At 51.4% G+C, this 23,555-nt stretch overlaps 1 protein-coding gene across 4 annotated transcripts in view; it reads right to left on the reverse strand.

Annotated features, from left to right (window-relative positions):
- Positions 1-23,555, reverse strand: part of LOC136958995 (CMP-N-acetylneuraminate-beta-1,4-galactoside alpha-2,3-sialyltransferase-like) — a 31,455-nt gene that overhangs the window by 6,190 nt on the left and 1,710 nt on the right. For 3 of the 4 annotated variants that reach the window (XM_067253171.1, XM_067253172.1, XM_067253174.1), the window contains exons 2-10: positions 19,863-20,011; positions 16,924-16,980; positions 16,354-16,401; positions 13,897-13,939; positions 12,853-12,945; positions 10,244-10,338; positions 9,992-10,055; positions 9,765-9,860; positions 8,977-9,163 (exon numbers count right to left, since the gene is read on the reverse strand). In XM_067253171.1, the coding sequence (XP_067109272.1) occupies positions 8,977-9,163; positions 9,765-9,860; positions 9,992-10,055; positions 10,244-10,338; positions 12,853-12,945; positions 13,897-13,939; positions 16,354-16,401; positions 16,924-16,980; positions 19,863-19,971 (792 nt within the window). In that variant the 5' untranslated portion in view covers positions 19,972-20,011. The remainder of the gene's footprint in view (positions 1-8,976; positions 9,164-9,764; positions 9,861-9,991; positions 10,056-10,243; positions 10,339-12,852; positions 12,946-13,896; positions 13,940-16,353; positions 16,402-16,923; positions 16,981-19,862; positions 20,012-23,555) is intronic. The other variant, XM_067253173.1, reaches the window with a different exon arrangement.

The raw sequence follows: 23,555 nt of genomic DNA on the forward strand, positions 1-23,555 counted from the left end.
AGCAGCAGGGGCTTCTGGGTAAGAAGGCACGGGGTGGGTCTCTCCTGGTCCCAGGCGATGTGTCTGATATTAAACTTAGGCAGTGAGGAGACCACCTGGTCCAGGGTCCTCTCTCCCTCACCCAGACACTCCCAGCATTCTCTGTTCTGTAGTTCTTTGAAAAAGCAGGGCAGATTCCTCTAATCCCATTGAGTCAGCTGGTTCTGGTTCTGATTCTGATTCTGAGAGGGAAGTCATATTCCATTGGTCAGGTCTGTGATGACGTTGGCCTTCACCAGTTTGCGCAGGAACTCCTTCTCCTTGGAGATGTTGTGTGTCCAGGACTGCAGGGAGACAAACCACTGGTTAAACAGAGAGAGAGAGAGAGAGACAGAGAAGAGAGAGAGAGAGAGAGAAGATAGAGAGAGAGGAGCAAAAGAGAGAGTGGTGGACTGGACAAGACCAGGCCAGTATTAGCCTAGTTTTAGTTTTGTAACGGTACAGTGAGGTAACCTTGATTCGGATCAACCAGTACAACTACACTCACAGGAACGGTCCCTTGAGCGTCTTTTAAGAGTCAGGTCAAGTGCACCTCCAGTCCTGTACAGACAGAGCTCTGTGTGTGTGACCCTGCTTCCTCAGGAGGGGTGTCTGGGCTCCACCCGGCTGGCCCGGGCTCTGTGGCGGATCACACACACCAAGAACACACGGAACCAGGGGCTAGGGTTACACTGGGAGTCCCTGAGAGTGGTGGCTGTGTGTGTGTTTCTGTGTGTGTAGTGTGTCTGTGTGTGAGTCTGTGTGTGTGTGTGGTGTGTGTGTATGTTTGGTGTAGCCTTTCGAGGTGGGAAGAGAAGAGAGAGGAGGAGGAAAAGACAGGAGAGAAGCCAGAGGAGAGAGACAGGGGTTACCTCCTTGATGGCGGACATCTGACGGTCTCGTAGTAGTGCAGCGTGGCGCGTGGGGCGTGTTCATGTCGTAACCAAACCCGCCACCGCCACCTCATCACAGTTATGCAGCGCCATCGTTATGGCAACCGTGCCCAGGGTGGGAATGTTCTGGAGGGGGAGGGGGAAGAGGAGGAAGAGGAAGGAGATGAGGAAGGGGAGGTAGAGGAGGGAGAGAAGGGAGAGGAGGAAGAGGAGGGAGAGGAGGAAAAGGAGGAAGAGGAGGGAAGAGGAGGGAGAGGAGGAAGAGGGGGGAGAGGAGGAAGAGGAGGGAGAGGAGGAAGAGGAGGGTTACTCACGGTAACACACTGAAATATCCTCTCTTGAAATGATCAACAGGCGTTCAGCTCAGGAACTAATTATCAACCAATTAAACAAGTCATCAACCAACAACCTCAACCAACAACCTCCCCCCCCTTCCTTCCTCTAAAACATTTTTTTCCCCTCCCCTCCCCTCCCCTCCCCCTTCCCCCTCCCCCTCCCCTCCCCTCCCCTCCCCTCCCCCTCCCCCTCCCCCCTCCCCTCCCCTCCCCTCCCCTCCCCTCCCCTCCCCTCCTGCTGTCTGTGTTCCAGCTGGGCTGGCTAACTGGTGCTGAGTGGTGTGTGATTACCAAGCAGCTCTCTCATCTAACCCCCCTCCCCCACCCCCCTTTCCCCACCATGACACAGCTCTGACAGGACAGACCCCACTTCCTCACTGCCCTGGGGGAGAGGGGGGAGAAGGGGGAGAGAGGAGGACCATTTAAATCATTAGCCTGATTTGGAGGCCTGAGGTATAGCTGAATTACCCCCCTACTGAGCTGGACACACACACACACACACTCTCACACACACTCTCTCACACGCACACACACACCCTCTCTCACTCTCACACACACCCTCTCTCAAACGCACACACACACACCCCTCTCACACACACACTCTCACACACACTCTCTCACACGCACACAACACACACACTCTCACACACACCCTCTCTCAACGCACACACACACACTCTCTCACACACACACACACTCTCACACACATACTCTCAGGCTGTGTCTGTCTTTATCAACATTATATTAGACAGCCCCCCTCAACACACCCAGATGTTCACAGGCAGCAGAGCAGAGTTCAAGTTGGGGTGTGGTGGTGGTGGTCCCCCCTCAGGCAGGAGGTGATTCTCTCCTGGGGTGAACCTCCACCCTTCTGTCATTTAACTCACTTCTCTGTCCCCTTCCTCCCCCCCTCTCTCCCTCCCTCCCCCCCCCCTCTCTCCCTCCCTCCCCCCCTCTTTCCCCCTCCCTCCCCCCCCTCTCTCCCTCCCTCCCTCCCTCCCCCCCTCTCTCCCTCCCTCCCCCCAGGTTGAAAGATGACGTCTACAACGTTTTATTTCCTGACGGTCAGAGAGGTGTGAGTCCCGGCAGTCGCCATAGTGACCGTGGTCACCGTGGGTGACCGAGGTCTGAGTTGTGTCACACACACCTCTGTTATAAACACTGCCAGTCAGAGGGGAGGGTACTGTGTGTGTAGCTCACCCCCTTCCCCATTAGTCCGTTGTTGAGCGGCAGGCCTATGAACTGGAAGGCCGCTTCCTGGATGAAGAAGGGGTTGAGGATCTAATGTCCCCAGGCTCCCGGGGTACCTGGTGGGCTACGGACTTCCAGAAACCCTCGGTCCCCCTCTGGAGGGGAGACAAGGAGGGGGGGTGGAGGGGGAGGGAGGAGGGGTAGGGGGGGGAGGGGAGGGAGGGAAAGTTCTGTTACACGGTGAATATAAGCATCTTCGGTCGAATTGAGACCATTCAAGAGCTTCTCCCAGATCAGCTCTCCCTGATAACACACACACACACACACACAGGAAGTGGGTGGGGTCACACCCCTGACCTTCCAGGAGGTGATCTTCTGGCACCTCGTTCCGCCGTGTCGGTCTCCACGGCAACCCCCCAACACACCTGATCCTCGTTATGTAAATCATACACGCCCCCTGGGGCACTCCGACACTGCAAACCAGGCAACCTCCGCTTCCAACAATGCAAACCTGGCAACCTCCCCTTCCAACACTGCAACCTGGCAACCTTGCAAACCGGGCAACCTCCCCTTCCAACAATGCAAACCTGGCAACCTTGCAAACCGGGCAACCTCCCAAACATGTAAACCTGGCTGGAGGACAGGAGAAAGATAGAAAGAGAGACTAGCTGGAGGACTGAGAGAGATAGAGAGACTAGCTGGAGGACTGGAGAGAGAGAGAGAGACTAGCTGGAGGACTGGAGAGAGAGAGAGAGACTAGCTGGAGGACTGGAGAGAGAGAGAGAGAGAGAGAGAGAGACTAGCTGGAGGACTGGAGAGAGAGAGAGAGACTAGCTGGAGGACTGGAGAGTGAGACTAGCTGGAGGACTGGAGAGAGAGAGAGACTAGCTGGAGGACTGGAGAGAGAGAGAGAGACTAGCTGGAGGACTGGAGAGAGAGAGAGAGAGAGAGAGAGTAGTTGGAGGACTGGAGAGAGAGAGAGACTAGCTGGAGGACTGGAGAGAGAGAGAGACTAGCTGGAGGACTGGAGAGAGAGAGAGAGAGAGAGAGAGAGAGAGAGAGAGAGAGAGAGAGAGAGAGACTAGCTGGAGGACTGGAGAGAGAGAGAGATAGCTGTCCCCAGCTCTGAGCGAGGGATCACCTGAATGTTCACACGTGTGTTCACATCTGTAGACATCTGTGTGTGTGTGGTGACATCTGTGTGTGTGTGTGTTGACTGTGTGTGTGTGTGTGTTGACATCTGTGTGTGTGTGTGTGTGTGTTGACAGCTGAGTGTGTCAACGCCACCGAATCTGTAGCATGATCTCATCATCCTCTAGCCAGTCTCTCTCTCTCTCTCTCTCTCTCTCTCCAGTCCTCCAGCCAGTCTCTCTCTCTCTCCAGTCCTCCAGCTACTCTCTCTCTCTCTCTCTCTCTCCAGTCCTCCAGCTAGTCTCTCTCTCTCTCTCTCTCTCTCTCTCTCTCTCTCCAGTCCTCCAGCTAGTCTCTCTCTCTCTCTCCAGTCCTCCAGCTAGTCTCCTCTCTCTCTCCAGTCCTCCAGCCAGTCTTTCTCTCTCTCCAGTCCTCCAGCCAGTCTCTCTCTCTCTCTCTCTCTCCAGTCTCCAGCCAGTCTCTCTCTTATCCTCAGTCCTATAGAGCCACAGCAGCAGCCTCTCTTCTCCAGAGTTAATCTGCTCTTGATCCCCCCCGGCCCCAGGGAGCAGAAATGGACTGGTGTGTACGTGTGTGTGTGTGTGTGTGTCAAATTAAGCTGTTTGAACACTTTCCTAACAGGAAGCTACAGTCTGACCCAGTATCATTCACTCACCCTGCCACACTTAACCCCAGTCACAGCACACACCCACACAGGTCGAACACATGCACACACACACTCTCACACACACACACAGGTCGAACACATGCACACACCACACTCTCACACACACACAGGGGCTGCTGTCCTCTTGTGGACAGGACCCTGCAGGAGCTCTGCTAGAGTACCTGTTACTCCTCCCTGGTGTTGGGGAGAGAGGGGCTGAGAGGGGTGAGGGGAGAGGAGGGGGGAGAGGGGCTGAGAGGGGTGAGGGGAGAGGAGGGGGGAGAGGAGAGAGGGGCTGAGAGGGGTGAGGAAGGGGGAGAGGGGCTGAGAGGGGTGAGGGGAGAGGAGGGGGGAGAGGGGCTGAGAGGGGTGAGGGGAGAGGAGAGGAGGGGGAGAGGAGAGAGGGGCTGAGAAGGGTGAGGAGGGGGAGAGGGGCTGAGAGGGGTGAGGGGAGAGGAGGGGGGAGAGGAGAGAGGGCTGAGAAGGGTCCCGAGGGGGGGAGAGGAGGGGGAGAGGGCTGAGAGGGTGAGGGGAGAGGAGAGGAGGGGGGAGAGGAGAGAGGGGCTGAGAGGAGAGGAGAGGAGGGGGAAGAGAGAGGAGAGAGAAGGGAGGAGGGGGGAGAGGAGAGAGAGAAGGGAGGAAGGGGAGGGGGTGAGAGAAGGGAGGAGGGAGGGGGGTGAGAGAAGGGAGGACGGGAGGGGGTGAGAGAAGGTTCGGTGTATTCAGTCTTTGATGCCTTGATCTCTTTTGTTGCGGAGGCATCTGAGGTATTCATCACACTGGCTCTGCGTTTCTCTCTCACCATGACCTCTGACCTTTACCTCAGAGGTCAGGGTCACAGTTGCTCTCCCCCGGAACCTCTGTACGCTCAGCGTTATCTAAGGTGTGTGTGTGCGTACAGCTTGTGGTGTGTTCACATTCCCATGACGGTGAACAGGTGAAACATGGGAACACCTGATGGTATTTTGATGCATGTAGGGGCTAGTGTGCACTAGGGGTGCAACAATTCAATAAGCCCACGGTTCGGTTTGGTTTTATGGGTCACAGTTTCGGTTTCGGTTCGTTTAGCACATTAGGGGGAAGAACACATTCTCAAACATTTTCTGAAGTTTCTTCTGAAATTTTTCTCACAGGCTTCGGAAAAACAACGTAAGAAAAAGACATCCGCCAAATTGATGAACGCTTGAAAATGTGTTCCTACGCAGCAGAAGTTTTCTGATTTGTGCTCCCCCAGAAAAGTTTTCTTAAATTGAAAGCGCATCCTTGTGCTCCTGAATTTGCATACATACATGCCCCGACAGCTCCTTATAAGGGCACGCAACAGCAGTGACGTGTGCAGTCAGAATCGACACAATTAGGAAAGCAACAGGAACGCAAGTTATGTCCAAGCGAAAAGCAACCTGTGCACAGGTGCATCATCATGATCTTACCAGTAAGATGAGCAGTGGAATTGTTCTCCACTGGATCTAACAGTGTGCACACTAAGCAAGGTAATTTTTATAATTATTTTAATCCGAGGATGTCTGTAGAGTCTGTACAATCACCAACGATTTCTCACAAATTAATTAACACTTCTAACACAGTTTTCTTAAATGCGATTCCCCTTGTGGTTTTTTAAGGAATGGCATTTGAGACAACTCTGGCCGAATTACGACTGCTATTTCGAGTTCGGAAAGTCTTCTGAAGTTCAGAACAAATCCCAGATGAGAAAACTTTCATGAATGACAAATGTTTTCCTAAATCCAATTCAGAAGAAATTCCTTCTTAAATTCTTCTTAACTGCGTTTGAGAATGAGGCCCATTACCATTTCAGTGTTCTCTCTGTATTTTCTGTGTATTTTCTGTATATCCGGCGTAGATGCCCCATCATGTTAGATGTGTTATCGCACAGGGCTGTCAACTTTTCAAAAAACCTTGGAGTGAGATTTGGTTGGGCCAACCCAAATTTTGCTGCGTTCTAACCCCCCTCGAACCCCTTTCACGGGTGTTCGCGCGTCTGTTGCTTCACACCGTGTGCCTGCGCCTCCTCCATTACTGTTTACAACGTTAGCAGGACTACATGATTGGCGTTGCCTTCTCAGCGTGAGAAATACAAGGTGTGGCGTAAGAGCGTGTGAACTGGATGAAATACGTGTGTCTCACGGCCAATGCCTGAGAGTTGGCAGCCCTGGTAAGCATACTTTACAGGTGCCTAGCTTCGTATGATTTGCCTCTCCAGCAGTGTTGTCATCTCCTCAGTAAGGAAAGTAGAAGTGCTGCGCGAGGCTATAGTGAGACTGAAAGCCTGTGAGTGCTTTAGGATGGCGGAGGAGCTCACGGCAGCACCCGCTGATCGTTGAGAACAGTATCCTACTGCAAAACGATCCATGCTTTCACGTCAGAGTCTCTAAAACACCAGCAAGTCTCCAACAACACCGGGAAAAGTTGCTAGATTTGTCGGTAGTCGCTTTTAACAATAAAAGTCGCCAGTAGGGTTTGAAAAGTCGGTAGATATAGCAAGAAAGTCACTAAGTTGGCAACACTGCTCTCCAGTTCCTTCTAGTACGTGTCTCGTCATTTATATACTGACAGTTCATTGGACAGGTACTCTCCGGGAAAGGGGAAGGAAAAGGGTGTTAGGTTGTGTTTTCTCGTAGATCCGAAAAACCGCGGGTTACATGTAAAAACCGAACCGTGGTTTGTGTGTTGAACAATTAAATTTTTTCCGATTCGGTTTTGCACCCCTAGTGTGCACACACACACACACACACACACACACACACAGGGAAACCTTGATATGTGATGAGGTGAGGAAAAGCTTGAAGGAAGATGTTCCAGTAAACTTCCTGTGGCCAGGACGGCATCATGCCTTCCCTCTCTCGGTAACACTACCCACAAGGCTGTTGGGGCGGTAAACAAGTGTCAACAGGAAGTATACAATGCCTGGCCATGTGACTGGCTGGCTGTAACAGGAAGTATACAATGCCTGGCCATATGACTGGCTGGCTGTAACAGGAAGTATACAATGCCTGGCCATATGACTGGCTGGCTGTAACAGGAAGTATACAATGCCTGGCCATGTGACTGGCTGGCTGTAACAGGAAGTATACAATGCCTGGCCATGTGACTGGCTGGCTGTAACAGGAGCTGGCGGGCAATCAGGCTCCCTGATCCATCTTTGTGATCCAGCCAGGCTCACAGCTCCAGCTCTGTGATGTGTGTTTACCACGGGGAGATGTTTACGTCTGCGTGTTGCTCACTGCTTCCTGAACGCCAGGCCTGCTGAGGCGACGTCCGGTTGACAGCCAAGCTGGTGGGACTACAGCTGATCTCTCTGTTTACCAGACGCTCCTCATCCAGAGAAACTCTACACACACACATATGCATGGGCGCACACACAACACTATAGTACACACATGGACACACACCTACACACATGTATGCACGGGAATACACACACACACCCCTCTGGTAGGATCCCTGTTTATCACAGGCTGTATATCCTTCATCCATCCTGTTTGAAATGACCACTTGATCCAAACTCTTCAACCCAACAGGAGAGGAGAGGAGGGGAGAGGAAAGGAGGGGAGAAGAGGAGATCCAGTTCTTTCTCCTCCTGAACAGAAGAACCCACTATATACACACACCTGCACACACACACCTGCACACACACCCCTCACACACACCCCTGCACACACACCCCTGCACACACACACCTGCACACACACCCCTGGACACACACACCTGCACACACACCCCTGCACACACACCCCTGCATACACACACCTGCACACACACCCCTGCACACACACACCTGCACACACACACCTGCACACACACCCCTGCACACACACACCTGCACACACACCCCTGCACACACACACCTGCACACACACCCCTGCACACACACACCTGCACACACACACCTGCACACACACCCCTGCACACACACACCTGCACACACACCTGCACACACACACCCCTGCACACACACACCTGCACACACACCTGCACACACCTGCACATACACACACCTGCACACACACACCTGCACACACACACACCTGCACACACACACACCCCTCCACCACACCACAGACTTCAAATATTCCACAGGAGCAACTGTTCAAAGATACGGTGAGTCTTTCACCAGTGGGGTGGGACATGATGGAATCCAAACACGTCTATTGTAAAGATGATTGTGTGCTGAAGATCTCATTTCTTAAATGGCTCACTTTGGAGGGGTGAAAACACAAAGGATTGAGACATGACAGCACGATGCACACACACAATGGAAAACAGCCATTCACACACACACAGATATGTGTTAGTTATGTTTTCAGTGGCCAGACCACTTAGACCAGTCTATCAACAGCCTTCCTCCTTTCTCTCCCCCTCTCTCTCTCTCTCTCTCTCCTCCTCTCTCTCTGTCCCCTCTCTATCTCTCTCTCCTCTCTCCTCTGATGTCTGGAACAACAACGACCCCACAAAGAGAACACACTTTCCACTGTCAACACAACTGAAACGTTGCCACGGTTACCTGCTGTTTCACAAGAGAGACAGAAACAACACATGCAGGACAGGCAGCTGTGTGTGTGTGATCCATCTCTGAACACCACGGGGCCCCAGGATCTTAGGGTCAGTTGTGTTCAGGAGGTATTCTCATTTATCATGTGACTGAACACTCAAAACACTCCTTAAAACACACACACACCACACACACTCTTACACCCAGCCCCAGCCGTGTGTGTGTCTCTCTCACCAGCTTCTCCTTGAACACCATCTGTCGGAGCCACTTGAAGTCAAGGGGTTTGAAGGCTGAGAAGACGAACAGGGAGCTGCTCTCGTAGCGCTCAGCTCTCTGGATGGCCCCCTCAGGGTAGGTGATCCTCAGGGTGGTCTTGGTCCCCACGTCACGACCATACCCTGTCACCGGGGCCTCGTTCAGCCTGGGGAACATGCACCATCCACACACACACGACGTACCATACACACCACACACATGTCTGGGCTATGTGTGTGTGTGGATGGTGGGTGTGGTGTGTGTGTTGATGATGCAAGGTGTGTCTGGGGGTGTGTGTGTGTGTACCGTGTAGAGCCCGACCGATAAAGGATTTTTTAGGCCGATATCGGTACAAATATTTGGTGATTTAAAAATCAGATATTCCGATATATCGTCCGATATATATATATATAAAAAAAAAAAATTCAAAAAACATAAACGCGTAACAAAACATAAACAGATTTCCCTAACACTCTGCCCGACTCTAGCTGGATACGCTGGTTGTAGGGTTTGTGGCGTTCTAAACACGGGTGTTGCCAACAGGGACGTAGTAAAGTGCCCTCTGGTGGACAAACTGTGCAACGCCAACACTCATAACATGGTTGATGTTTTTTGTTTTTTTTATCGGCCATTATAAATGCCGATACCAATAGTTAGGAAAATGCCTAATATCGTCCGATAATATCCGCTCCACCGATAATAACGGCCCGCCAATAATATCGGCCCGCCGATAAATCAGTCGGGCTCTAGTACTGTGTGTGACTGACCTCACCACCACGTCGTACTCGTCTATGCGGGAGCCCAGAGATTTGTTAGCCAGGATTCCCCCGTTCCCCACGATGACACACCTCCTACAGCCCAGACTGACACACACACACACCATACACACAACCATCATCACTACCACCTTTGTCATCATCATTATCAATACAGAGAGGGAGAGAGAAAGACTGTTTGTACATCTCTGTGTAACAGTATATCCACGGTAACTCACCTGTCAAGTTCCTCGGACAGACCATAATTTTTGGTGGCAGTCAGTATTAGATCGATGATTCTCTCTGTGCAGTGAGACAGACACATATTGAAACATCAGGGAAAGTTCCAGAGCTTTAAGTTCACCTGATGAAATATTAACCTTATCTACCACAACCATATCGACCACAACCATATCTACCACAACCATATCTACCAATCTGATCTCCCTCATCACACACACCCTCACACACACCTTGACACACACCCTCACCTTGTGTTTTGAATCCAAAAGGAGGTAAGTAGTGGCTGACCTTGGCCAGGCGCTTAAAGTTGCGATCCAGAAACATGGGAGCTGGTTTCATAAACCTGTGAGGAGGAGGAGGAAGGGGACGAGGAGGAGGAGGAAGGGGACGAGGAGGTGGGGGAAGGGGACGAGGAGGAGGAGGAAGGGGACGAGGGGGAGGAGGTGGGGGAGGAGGGGGAGGAGGAAGGGGACGAGGAGGAGGAGGTGGGGGAGGAGGAGGAGGAAGGGGACGAGGAGGAGGAGGAAGGGGACGAGGAGGAGGAAGGGGACGAGGAGGAGGAGGTGGGGGAGGAGGAGGAGGAGGAAGGGGACGAGGAGGAGGAGGAAGGGGACGAGGAGGAGGAGGAAGGGGACGAGGAGGAGGACGAGGGGGAGGAGGAAGGGGACGAGGAGGAGGAGGAGGGGGAGGAGGAGGAGGAAGGGGACGAGGAGGAGGAGGAGGGGGACGAGGAGGAGGAGGAAGGGGACGAGGAGGAGGAGGAAGGGGACGAGGAGGAGGAGGTGGGGGAGGAGGAGGAGGAGGAAGGGGACGAGGAGGAGGAGGTGGGGGAGGAGGGGGAGATTGTTAGAACACAACAACTGAGGGTTAGGTAGAGAGTAAGAAAGAGTGTGGGACAAAGAGAGAGAGAGCAAGAGAGACAGAGAGAGCGAGCAAGAGAGAGAGAGAGAGAGAGATACAGGGAGAGAGAGTGACCCTGGGAACAGGCTTGTGTATATAGGTTGGTAGGTATGTTTGGCAGTCTGGCTGGCTGGCTAGACGGATGGCTGTTTTCATGACATCAACGACCTTACCTAACTACTGGCCACATGCTAGCACCAAGCTAGCGCTAACACCAAGGACCTTACCTAACTACTGGCCACATGCTAGCACCAAGCTAGCGCTAACACCAAAGACCTGACCTAACTACTGGCCACATGCTAGCACCAAGCTAGCACTAAAACCAAGGACCTTACATGGAGTTGTTGGTCCTAGAAGCCCTCACATCACTCCTGTCACACACACACAAACAGATAGAAAGAAACACACACGCGAGGAGCCAGACTGAACCCATAGTTCTGGCTGCACATGATTTAACACTCCAAAACCAACATTTAGGAGGGGAGAGGAAGATGGAGAGGAAAGAGAGGAGAGGAGAGGAAGGAGAGGAGAGGAGGAGGGAGAGGAGAGGAGGAGGGAGAGGAGAGGAAAGAGAGGAGAGGAAGGAGAGGAAAGATAGGAGAGGAAGAGAGAGAGGAGGAGGAAGGAAAGGAGGAGAGGAAAGAGAGGAGAGGATAGGAAGGAGAGGAGGAGGAAAGAGAGGAAGGAGGGAGAGGAGGAGGAAAGAGAGGAGAGGACAGATGGGAAGAGGGGAGCATGAAGGGAAGGTAGAGGAGCGAGGTAAGAGAGGCGTTGATCATCGATGTGTCAGTGAGCGCTGTCAGAGGAGGAAGTGGATGACTCTCCTCGGCTCCCGACAGGAAGTAGACAGGAAATGACCAGAGGGAGTTCTCTGTCTGACAGGAGACCAGGGTGTCTCTACCGCATCAGATAACAGTCATCAACTAGCTGAGGAGTATCAAGTTCTACACTCACATTCTCTGTGGAACCCCTCGGTCCCTGGGCTCTCTGTAGAACCAGTGAATGAGACTGGGTTCTTTGGAGTCTGGAGAACCACCGAATGAGACTGGGTTCTCTGGAGAACCACTGAATAAGACTGGGCTCTCTGGAGAACCACTGAATGAGACTGGGTTCTCTGGAGAACCACTGAATGAGACTGGGCTCTCTGGAGAACCACTGAATGAGACTGGGTTCTCTGGAGAACATGGGGAATTGTGGTCTGACTCCTGCAACTCAAATCAAATTGTATTTGTATAACTTAGTCGAGACATTCCTAGCCCCAATAGTCCACAGACAATCCTAGCCCCCCTAGACCACAGACATTCCTAGCCCCCCTAGTCCACACATGTCCGTAGTGGAAACACAGCACAGTGAGTCACACACTGCAGCTCAACAAAGAAGGGGTGTTGTGAGCGCGTGCAGTAGGAGCTGAATCCCTGGAACAAAGACCTGCAGCATGACTGGACAAGACGGCAGTGACGTCACAATGGGCCACCGAACGTTCCATGGATGGTGTCATTAGAAGCAGGAAGTGATGAGTCATGGCTGCGCACTGGACGGGAAGTTGGGTGCTCAATCAAAGGGAGAGCCGCAGGCCCTGTCTGAAACCCAGAGGCATGTTGGGAGCTGGACACAAAGGTACTATAGATATACTCTTCAGAAATACAAAGAACCTCCAGAGAGACCGATAGAGAAGATAATGATCCCTCCATCTGGAGACCGAGAGGCAGTTATGTGGTTGAAGACAGATGAGGACTGGTATGAGTGGTGCTTGTGGTGAGAGGAAGAGAGGATGAGAGAGGAGAGGAGAAGAGGGAGAGGAGGAGGAGAAGAGGAGAGGAGGAGGAGAGGAGGAAGAGGATGAGAAGAGGAGGAGAGGAGGAAGAGGAGGGAGAGGAGGAGGAGAGGATGAGAGTAGGAGGAGGAGAGGAGGAGGAGAGCAGGAAGGGGAGCTGAGAGAGGAGGAAGCTGTTCTTACTTGGGGTAGATGGTGGTCATCTTGGCAGCAGCGTAGCCTGGCTTGCACATGCCTTCACTGAGGTTCCCATACTTATAGGACAGCTCTGCTGGCCTGAGGAGCACGAGGAGAAGAGGAGGAAAAGAGAAGGAGGAGAGGAGGAGAAGGAAAGGAGGATAGAGAAGCCAAACATTTATCACAACTGGTTTTTTTTTTATAGCTAGCTGTGAGTGTTCCAGAACATAAACGTTCAGCAGCTAGCGGCTGCAGTACCAGCCGCTAGCTGCTGCAGTACCAGCCGCTCAGGAAAGGGGATGTGAGTCAGAAAGACAAGATCACCCTGATCCTGTGTTTGCTTCGTCACGTCTGTTTTCTGACAAACACACTGCTGCTCTATAACACTCAGAGCTCTATAACACTCTGAGATCTAGAACACTCTGAAGTAGAACCCGACCGATAAATACTTTTTAAGGCCAATACTGATACGAATATTTGGTGAATTAAAAATCTGATATTCCCATATATCGGCCGATATACTGTTTATATATTTTTTAATCCAGAAACGCGTAACAAAACATAAACAGATTTCCCTAACATTAGTTATTTGTAGTTATTTATGAGTCCTCACTAAAATAATATGATAATGCAGTTTAAAAATAAACTTGTTTGTTTTATTGTCACAACAGAACAGACGAACATCAAAATGGGTGTTTCGTCAGTTCATTTTTTAATATTTTTTATATTCTTTTATCTGTATACATATTTGTTTTATTTGATTTAACTTCAATATTGTCTTTACATGATATCTGACTGTAAGAGTATATTATGTTCATCTATATACTTGAATGTTTGTTCACTTTTGTTCTTACAAAAAAACAAAAAACAATTATCGGCCATTATAAATGCCGATACCGATTGTTTGGAAAATGCCTAATATCGGCCGATAATATCGGCCCACCGATAAATCGGTCGGGCTCTACTCTGAAGATTCCGAACACTCCCAACAGAACAAAGCATCACAAACCACAACTAAGTCAACAAACACAAATTATAGAATGTACTTACAGTTTTCCATCCAGGTTAAGAAGAAAGCCCTGCTTGTCGTACACTGAAGAGAGACAGAGAGAAGGAGAGGAGGGGGGAGAGAGACAGAGAGAGACGCGATGATGGGGGAGAGAGAAGGAGAGGAGACATGGGGCAGAGGAGGGGGGAGAGAGAGGGGTGGAGAAAAAAAAAACATGTTATTAAACAAGACTGAGCCATGCCAGGTAGGCCCCAAGATTAGAATAGACAGCAGCGATGACGGGCAGCTAGCAGGCTGGGGTCTGGCTTGTAGCAGTCAGCTAGCAGGCTGTGGTCTGGTTTGTAGCGGTCAACTAGCTTGTAGCAGTGTACTAGCAGGCTGGAGTCTAGCTTGTAGCGGTCAGATAGTTTGCAGCGGTCAGATAGCTTGTAGCAGTCAGCTAACAGGCTAGCAGGCTGTGGTCTGGCTTGTAGTGGTCAGCTAGCTTGTAGCAATCAGCTAACAGGCTAGCAGGCTGTGGTCTGGCTTATAGCGATCAGCTAGCTTGTAGGCAGCGGTACACCTAGCACAGCTAGCCGTCAGCTAGCGCGTCTCCCCTAATAAGCAGCTGGGTCTTAAAGACCAAGCAAAGACAGTAGAAACTAAATAGAAACCAAACAGAAAAGTGTTAGGGTTACAGGAGGAAGGGGGTGGGGCATTGAGGTCCAACAAGCAGGATTAGGGTTAGAAGGCAGCCAATAGCACTCTGCTGTATTCAAAGATCAAATGAGAGTTTAAACAGCGGTTGCGGTCGAAGTTGCGTTTCACCTATGAAGGAGGACGGAGGTGTTGAACCATAGGTGCCTGGTGAAGAGCGGGCGAGAGGCAGAGAGGGAGAGAGGCAGAGAGGGATAGATGGGAGAGAGGGAGGGAGGGAGGAGAGAGGGAGCAGAGAGGGAGGGAGAGAGGAGGGAGGGAGGAGAGAGGAGGCAGAGAGGGAGGGAGAGAGGAGGGAGGGAGGAGAGGGAGCAGAGAGGGAGAGAGGGAGGGAGGGAGGGAGGAGGGAGGGAGGAGAGGGAGCAGAGAGGGAGGGAGGGAGGGAGGGAGGGAGGGAGGGAGGGAGGGAGGGAGGGAGGGAGGGAGGGAGGGAGGGAGGGAGGGAGGGAGGGAGGAGAGAGGGAGGAGAGAGGGAGCAGAGAGGGAGGGAGAGAGCAGAGGGAGGGAGGGAGGGAGGGAGGGAAAGAGGAGGGAGGGAGGGAGGAGGGAGGGAGGAGGGAGAGAGGAGGGAGAGAGGGAGGGAGGGAGGGAGGGAGGGAGGGAGGGAGGGAGGGAGGGAGGGAGGGAGGGAGGGAGGGAGGGAGGGAGGGAGGAGGAGAGGGAGCAGAGAGGGAGGGAGAGAGGAGGGAGGGAGGGAAGAGGGCAGTGTTTCCCATACATTGATTTATTTGTGGCGGGCCGCACAAATAAACAAATGGCAAAAAAAACTTTGCATTGTAGAGCTGCGCACAGCGCATTGATGCGCTCAGCTCCTTCTTGCCCCGCTTGCGTTCTCTCTCTCTCTTTCACTACAACGGACCCGTCTGTGAATAGCCCTCTCTCTCCGTGCACGCTCTGAATCAAGTCAAGGGACGAACTTTCCGAGAATCAGCACAAATGTGTCCAAATCGGATACATTCAAGTTACATATAATAATATTCATAGTTAACTACATCCGGCAAATATAACAATATAAGCCCCAACGTTACGTTTACGTAAAGCTCCAATTTAGTTGAAATAATTCCGGAATTACTTGTTGAAGTCACAATATACACTCACATCTAACCTATACTAAGACATAGCTGTGGGCTGAGCCCCAAATGTTTAAGTATAGCTCCACCCCTGCCTGCCGTCACAAATATAATGACATGTGGGAAACACTGGAGAGAGAGAGAGGAATGGTAGAGGGAGATGAACGAAGGGGCGATGAGGGGTGAGGAGGGTGCGACGAGGGGTGAGGAGGGGTGGGGAGGAAAGTGAGGAGGGGTGGGGAGGGGTGAGGAGGGGTGGGGTGAGGAGGAGGGGTGAGGAGGGGTGAGGAGGAGGGGGGATGAGGGGTGAGGAGAGGTGGGGAGGAGGGGTGAGGAGAGGTGGGGAGGAGGGGTGAGGAGGGGTGGGGAGGAGGGGTGAGGAGGAAGGTGAGGAGGAGGGGTGAGGAGGGGTGGGGAGGGGTGGGGAGGAAGGTGTGGAGGGGTGGGGAGGAAGGTGAGGAGGGGTGAAGAGGGGTGAGGAGATGTGAGGAGGGGTGGGGAGGAGGGGTGAGGAGGGGTAGGGAGGGGTGAGGAGGGGTGGGGAGGGGTGGGGAGGGGTGGGGAGGAGGGTGAGGAGGAGGGTGAGGAGGGGTGGGGAAGGGAGAGGAGGGGTGGGGAGGAGGGTGAGGAGGGGTGGGGAGGAGGGGTGGGGAGGAGGGTGAGGAGGGGTGGGGAGGAGGGGTGGGGTTGAGGGTGAGGAGGGGTGGGGAGGAGGGTGAGGAGGGAGTGTACCTGAGCCTACCACCTGTCCCGCGATGAGAGTACTGTCCACCTCCGAGTCTGAAAAACAAGAGGCGGGGTTAGTCCCTAGCAACCGTAACTAGGGCTCGCGGCAGATTGAGGCCTCCCAGAGGAAGAGGAGGAGGAGGAAGAGGAGGAAGATGAGGAAGAGGAGGAAGAGGTTAATCTGTTAGTCCTCCTGGGTCAATTACAAACTGGTTGGTCTTCATCCCTGGACTGCAACCCCTTAGCACCAGAACACACCCCGCCCCTTTAGCCATGTTGTTATGGTTACAGGCCCAGGTCAACACCACCTCATCACAGCAGCGAATACAGAGCGCGTCAACAAACATGTCAACAAAACAAAAAAGAGAACCAATCATTGTGAAGAAGAGGATGGAATGCCAGGCTCCAAGTGGTGGAGGTAGTGTAGGTGTTAGCTGTGATTGGCTGCTCCAGAGTATGCCCCCCAGCCCCCCAGCCCCCCTCCTCCACCAAGCAGCATAGCGTAGCCCCCCCCACCCTTCCTCCCAAACGCCCAACTGTCACCCAGTGGAGGAGAGCAGAGGCTGGGGTCTCTACCTGGGGGAACAGTCCTCCTGGTGGTGGGGGCCACCACACTGAGGGGGGGCTCTGCCTCTGCCTCTGCAATGGAAATTTGGGTTAGGAGGGCTAGGATGGGGGGGAGGATGGGGGAGAGGATGGGGGAGAGGATGGGGGGGAGGATGGGGGGGAGGATGGGGAGGAGGATGGGGGGAGGATGGAGGTGAGGATGGGGGTGAGGATGGGGGGGAGGATGGAGGTGAGGATGGAGGTGAGGATGGGGGAGAGGATGGGGGGGAGGATGGGGGGGAGGATGGGGAGGAGGATGGGGGGAGGATGGAGGTGAGGATGGGGGTGAGGATGGGGAGGAGGATGGGGGGGAGGATGGGGGGGAGGATGAGGGGAGGATGGGGGGAAGGATGGGGGGGAGGATGGGGGGAGGATGGGGGGGAGGATGGGGGGGAGGATGGGGGGAGGATGGGGGTGAGGATGGGGGGGAGGATGGGGGGGAGGATGAGGGGAGGATGGGGGGGAGGATGGGGAGGAGGATGGGGGGAGGATGGGGGTGAGGATGGGGGGGGGAGGATGGGGAGGAGGATGGGGAGGAGGATGGGGGGAGGATGGGGGGGAGGATGGGGGAGAGGATGGGGGGGAGGATGAGGGGAGAGGATGGGGGGAGGATGAGGGGAGAGGATGGGGGGGAGGATGGGGGGAGGATGGGGGGGGATGGGGTGGAGGATGGGGGAGAGGATGGGGGGGAGGATGAGGGGAGAGGATGGGGGGGAGGATGAGGGGAGAGGATGGGGGGGAGGATGGGGGGAGGATGGGGGGGATGGGGTGGAGGATGGGGAGAGGATGGGGGGGAGGATGAGGGGAGAGGATGGGGGGGAGGATGGGGGAGAGGGCTCCAGCTCTGTTGGTTCTGCTGAGACAACTAATAAAGAGGAGGTGGAGAGACGGGGGACATCAAATAGACAAAGGACACACACACACACAGACACACACACACAGACACACACACACAGACCAAAAACAGACGTGTTTGTTATCTTAAACATTTGGCAAATGCCTCACATATCCTTTCCACATACATACACACCCTCCTCACACACACACACACACTTCCAACTCACCCCAAAAGATTTGTCTTCTTACTTAAGACTTCTAAAAGATAAGGAGTGTGTGTGTATGTGTGTGTGGGAGGGGTTACCATAGACACAACCCTGAGCAGTGATGAGCGCAACTAGCAGTTATTCTGGTTACCATGGAGAGCAGAAAAGGACAGTGCATCCTTGTACAGTATTATCTGTGTTGCATCTGACTTCAGATCAAGAGTTTCCATGTTCAAATCCCCCCTTGTACGACGCTTCGGATGAAAGCATCTGCTGACACGATATTACGTTACTTAGATCAACGTCCAGGAGTTCAGAGTGTTCTTGTGTGACACCACCCTCTGGTGGACAAACATCCTCATCACAAGGTGATATTATTACGGGGTCCCCTTCAAATCCTCTCTTTCCCAGCACAAGGCACATGTTATCTAGCCTGGTCCTAACCAGACTCTCCTACATTGCATTTGTACAGAGAGTCTGGCCTCGCTCCATTGACAAGCGTTAACTTCCTTGTAGGCGGGTACTCTGTTGAAGTTTAAAACTATTGGATCTGCCCAGAGCCACTCTGATCTGCCATAACCAATCGCTAGCGTTCGCCTTAGCCAATTCCTTCACCACTACTGTAACAGAGCTAGCTGCCGTAGCTGGAAAATCAAACTGTTCCCGAACCCCGTGGGGAGGAGGGCCACAACATCATGGCCACCAACAAAACTCAGCAAAACTTGTTCTTGCTCTGGCTTTAGCTTATGGATATTCGGCAGCGTTGCAACAACGGACCGAATGACTTCGCTCGCATCTTTCTCCGCCGCCATTACGGAACTACAACACAAACTAGCGCACGACATCAACGTCATCGTTCTCAGCCACTCCCTCTGTTCGCTGATTCGCCGGTAGAAAATCAACCTGAAAAATCTGACTTACGGCGTTTTTGAATGGAAGGGAGAAAACAGGACAGAGTAACATGGCGGATATGGCCGGGGAGGTTTTGACGACGTCGCTTAGGCGGCAGGCGTGTGTTGCTTAGGCGGCCACCTTAACTGAAAAGTGCTGCGGGAAACGCAGTATCTCAGTCGGTTTATCTTCTATCTGGTGTAGATCTTGTGCTAACAGTACAGAGACATGTCAAACCACCTTTTTAATATAGTTTGATCGTTTTTAGTTATAAATATTAAGCAGCTTGATTAACTGAAAACGGTTTGTTAAACCTTGGACAGGTGCTCCTCTCTGTAACCCTACAGGAGGGTATCTCTCCAGGAGCAGGGTTGGAGAGTAACCCTACAGGAGGGTATCTCTCCAGGAGCAGGGTTGGAGTGTAACCCTACAGGAGGGTATCTCTCCAGGAGCAGGGTTGGAGGACCCTGAGGCGTGCGAGGAAGATTGTGGCCGACACCTCCCACCCTGGACACTCCCTGTTCCAGCTACTCCCCTCTGGCAGAAGGCTGCGGTCCATCAGGACCAAAACCTCAGGCCATAAGAACAGTTTCTACTGGCCTCTTCAACAAGGACTCCCATTGACATTCATTCACTTATTTAACTATTATAAGTCCATCCAATGGAAATTGCACCTCCCTGCCACAGTAAATTCCGTGTTTGTATAACATACATGGTGAATAAACCGAATTCTGATTCTGGGATGGAAGGATAAAATAAACTAATCAACAGATCAATTAATGGATATACACATCCATCATTAGTGAATCAACCACACAGACATACTGTAAATAGAGAGGGAAGGCTGAAGGAGAGGAAGATGGAAGGATCCTGTTATAAGTTCTGAATGGATGAATTAATAAATGAATGAATGGATGGATGAATGGATGGATGAAGGAACGCCTGACCAGAGGGCTGCAGTAGAGAGGTACTCACGAGGCTTGTGACCCCATACGTGCAGGTGCAGCTTGCCGGAGGAGTAGTAGATGAACACCAGAACCAGCATGGGGCAGAACACAAACAGAACCTTGTGTGTCGGCTTCATGTTCCTCACTCGTTCACCTGGACTCCCTCCACCACATCCCCTAGACACAGGAGGGAGGGAGGGAGGGAGGGAGGGAGGGAGGGAGGGAGGGAGGGAGGGAGGGAGGGAGGGAGGGAGGGAGGGAGGGAGGGAGGGGTGTGAGAATGCTGGTTTTGACTAAATTCTTCATCACTCTGTAACCGACGGTAAACATTAAACAACACAGGAAGCTGATGTTGTCACCCTCTATTCCAGTAAGCAGCTAGGCAATTTAAAGATGTCGCCAAGCAGCTGCTAAACATGGAGCAGGTTAGCAGTGTAAAGGACTAACACCAGTTCTTATACCATGGTCTGGGTGAATACTCGATTCTGATTGGCTGCAGGGGTGTCCATTATAGGGTGATAACGGACACCTACTACGTAATTGCAGTAACTTGTATTTACAACAATGAGTGACTTCAATATTTATTTTAACCTATTTGAAAAATGTTACTTTTCTGAATGTAGTGTGTCAGTGTCACGTAACCGCTCATCTCACATCCCATTTGCTATTCACCTCGCCAGTCAATCTACTGCAGACAGGCTGCGGCCAACACGACAGTAGCAGCAACTCTACACATGGCCGATTATTTTCTTCTTAAAAATCTTGATTTTATATTCGGACAATGACATGGCTCGATAGCTGTCTAGTCTTGTTGTTAAACAAACTGTCAAATTATAATTACTGTTTGGAGAATATGTCAACTTTGATGCGGTCATCTCACATCCATTTGCTATTCAACTCGCTATACATGCTGCGGCCGTACTGTAGCCTAGTACTAGTATATGGCCGATACTTTGTTTGTGAAAATCTTGATATGGATTTTGGGACAGTGACATGGCTGGTTAGCTAGCAAATCTTCCTGTCAAACATACTGTAAAATTATATTTACTGTTTGTCAACTGTGGCACAGTAATATCATACTAGTGGTAGTGTAACACTTCATTCTACTGTATCATAGGATCTCATGGAACAACAATGATACTGAATGGTATCAACGTTGACAACACTGACCCTGCTGGTCTCTCTCCTGTTCTACGCCTAGTCCTCACCCTGCTGGTCTCTCTCCTGTTCTAGCCCCACTCCTCACCCTGCAGGTCTCTCTCCTGTTCTACCCCCACTCCTCACCCCGCTGGTCTCTCTCCTGTTCTAGCCCCACTCCTCACCCTGCAGGTCTCTCTCCTGTTCTACCCCCACTCCTCACCCTGCTGTTCTCTCTCCTGTTCTACCCCCACTCCTCACCCTGCTGTTCTCTCTCCTGTTCTACCCCCACTCCTCACCCTGCGGGTCTCTCTCCTGTTCTACCCCCACTCCTCACCCTGCTGATCTCTCTCCTGTTCTACCCCTACTCTTCACCCTGCGGGTCTCTCTCAATATTCAATATTCTGAGACAATATCTCAGACCTTACATTTAGACATTTAGCAGACACTCTTATCCAGAGCGACTTACAGTAAGTATAGGGACATTCCCCCTGAGGCAAGTAGGGTGAAGTGCCTTGCCCAAGGACAAAACATAATTTCTCATGGCCGGGAATCGAACCAGCGGTTAGGGAATCGGGCTAGTAATAAGAAGGTTGCCAGTTTGATTCCCCACTGTGCCAAATGATGTTGTGTCCTTGGGCAAGGCACTTCACCCTACTTGCCTCGGGGGAATGTCCCTGTACTTACTGTAAGTCGCTCTGGATAAGAGCGTCTGATAAATGACTAAATGTAAATGTGTGTGTGGTGTGACCAAAGGTGGGTTTGGAAGATTTAGCAACAGTGCACTCAGCTGAAGGAAAAGTGAAATACGACCCTCTCCACCTCGGCCATTAAACAGATTAGAGGGCTGGATTATGTTAATCCAAGATGGCAGACGATGTCGCCCAATGGTTAAAAGCATACTATAAGAATAATTCTGCAATGCCCTGATGGTATATGAAGGCAGAGCCATCTGTAACAGGCCTCCACATTGATTAACATTTGCTTTCGATGTACTTTGGAGGTATTTTGATCTCGTTGTTATGGGAAGGACGCTAGTGGGGACCTGGGGAGTCAGGTGGCTGAGCGGTGAGGGAATCGGGCTAGTAATCCGAAGGTTGCCAGTTCGATTCCCGGACATGCCAACTGACGCTGTGTCCTTGGGCAAGACACTTCACCCTGCTTGCCTCGGGGGAATGTCCCTGTACTTACTGTAAGCGTCTGCTAAATGACTAAATGTAGTGGACATGCAAGGGAACACAGAACGTTACCCTCCGGACATTCCGACTACTGTACCTTGCCCCCTCTCCAGCCTCCTGCTTATACTGTCTTTATCTCTTGATCTCCCTAGAAATTGTTAACACACTGACAGACACGCCACCGACCAGATTAAACAAGAGCGATAGGGTCTCGTTGGCCTTCGAGGATCGATTTTCTTTCTTTTTTTTTACACTGGGTGCCCGTACTAGGACACTACACGCTGCAATAAGAATAGAAACAGTTAGCCTAGCTACTTACAGGCAGGATTGTCTGGAATGTAAAACCAATTTTAGACGAATATATTAACAAACGTTGAAATAAAAAACAAGCTACTTGTTGGACTACAATAGTACACCGGTTTACAGGCAAAAAGTTATGAAAACAAACTAGCTACAGCATATCGCTAGCAGTGCACCTGGATACTGTAACGGAACAGAAATTCAACTGTGAAAGCAGAACAGAAGCCATTTTCATCAATCGCAACCAAAACTGCTTAAAATTGTTTTTTATTAGAGCTAGTCTATTTTGACTTGGCTGTCACACGCATATAGGGCTTGTTATAACCGTAGATATGTGTTTAAAAAAGGTGGTTAAATGTGTATTGGGTCGATAATGTGGTGTAATTGTGGTTGGACACTGATAAGAACTGGATAGCTAGCTCGAATACCGTTAGCTATGTAGAGGGAGCTAGCTTAGCAAACTATAACGACGTAGCTATAGATGGTGGGTTAGGTGGTCAAGCACGGAATAGTTCACTGTGTAACGGAAACATACCCGTTAGATCATTTTCACCGTTCCGTCTGAGTATTTCATGATGGTATAATGTAGGCATTATTCACCCTAAGTACTACAGTAACTAGGTTTCCAGTTTCTCAGTTCAGTGAGGTACTGTAGTTGACTATACTTAAATGCTCTTAGTGTTACATATTCTGGTAGGAAAATACATCTCATGTCTAATGAAAAGTAATTTGACTGCGCTACCAGATCAACTGGTTCCAGAACACTTCTCTCGCTGACTATCAAACCTGGACGTGAGATAAAAATAACGGTTATTGGCTGTTGAAGTCCGCATTTCGCTAATGTCAATCTCCTCTGATCACAGAGAGCAGGCAAATGTATATCACAGTGCAAAAATAATCAAAACATTGTATTGATTACCTACGGTTGTATTAGCCGTGTATTACGCTTGTGTTTAGGCTACCAAAGCAAGCTTACAAAAACGTTTTCAAGAAGTGGAAGCCACGTATAAATCGTTTCTCTGGTTCACTGCTGGGCTGTTTGCTAACGCAGTTAGCTCTACACGTTGGCCTGCTACATACAACCGAAAACGACACGTTTTCACAAA

Source organism: Osmerus mordax, chromosome 16, assembly GCF_038355195.1.
Source record: "Osmerus mordax isolate fOsmMor3 chromosome 16, fOsmMor3.pri, whole genome shotgun sequence".
NCBI classification, from domain to species: Eukaryota; Metazoa; Chordata; class Actinopteri; order Osmeriformes; family Osmeridae; genus Osmerus; species Osmerus mordax.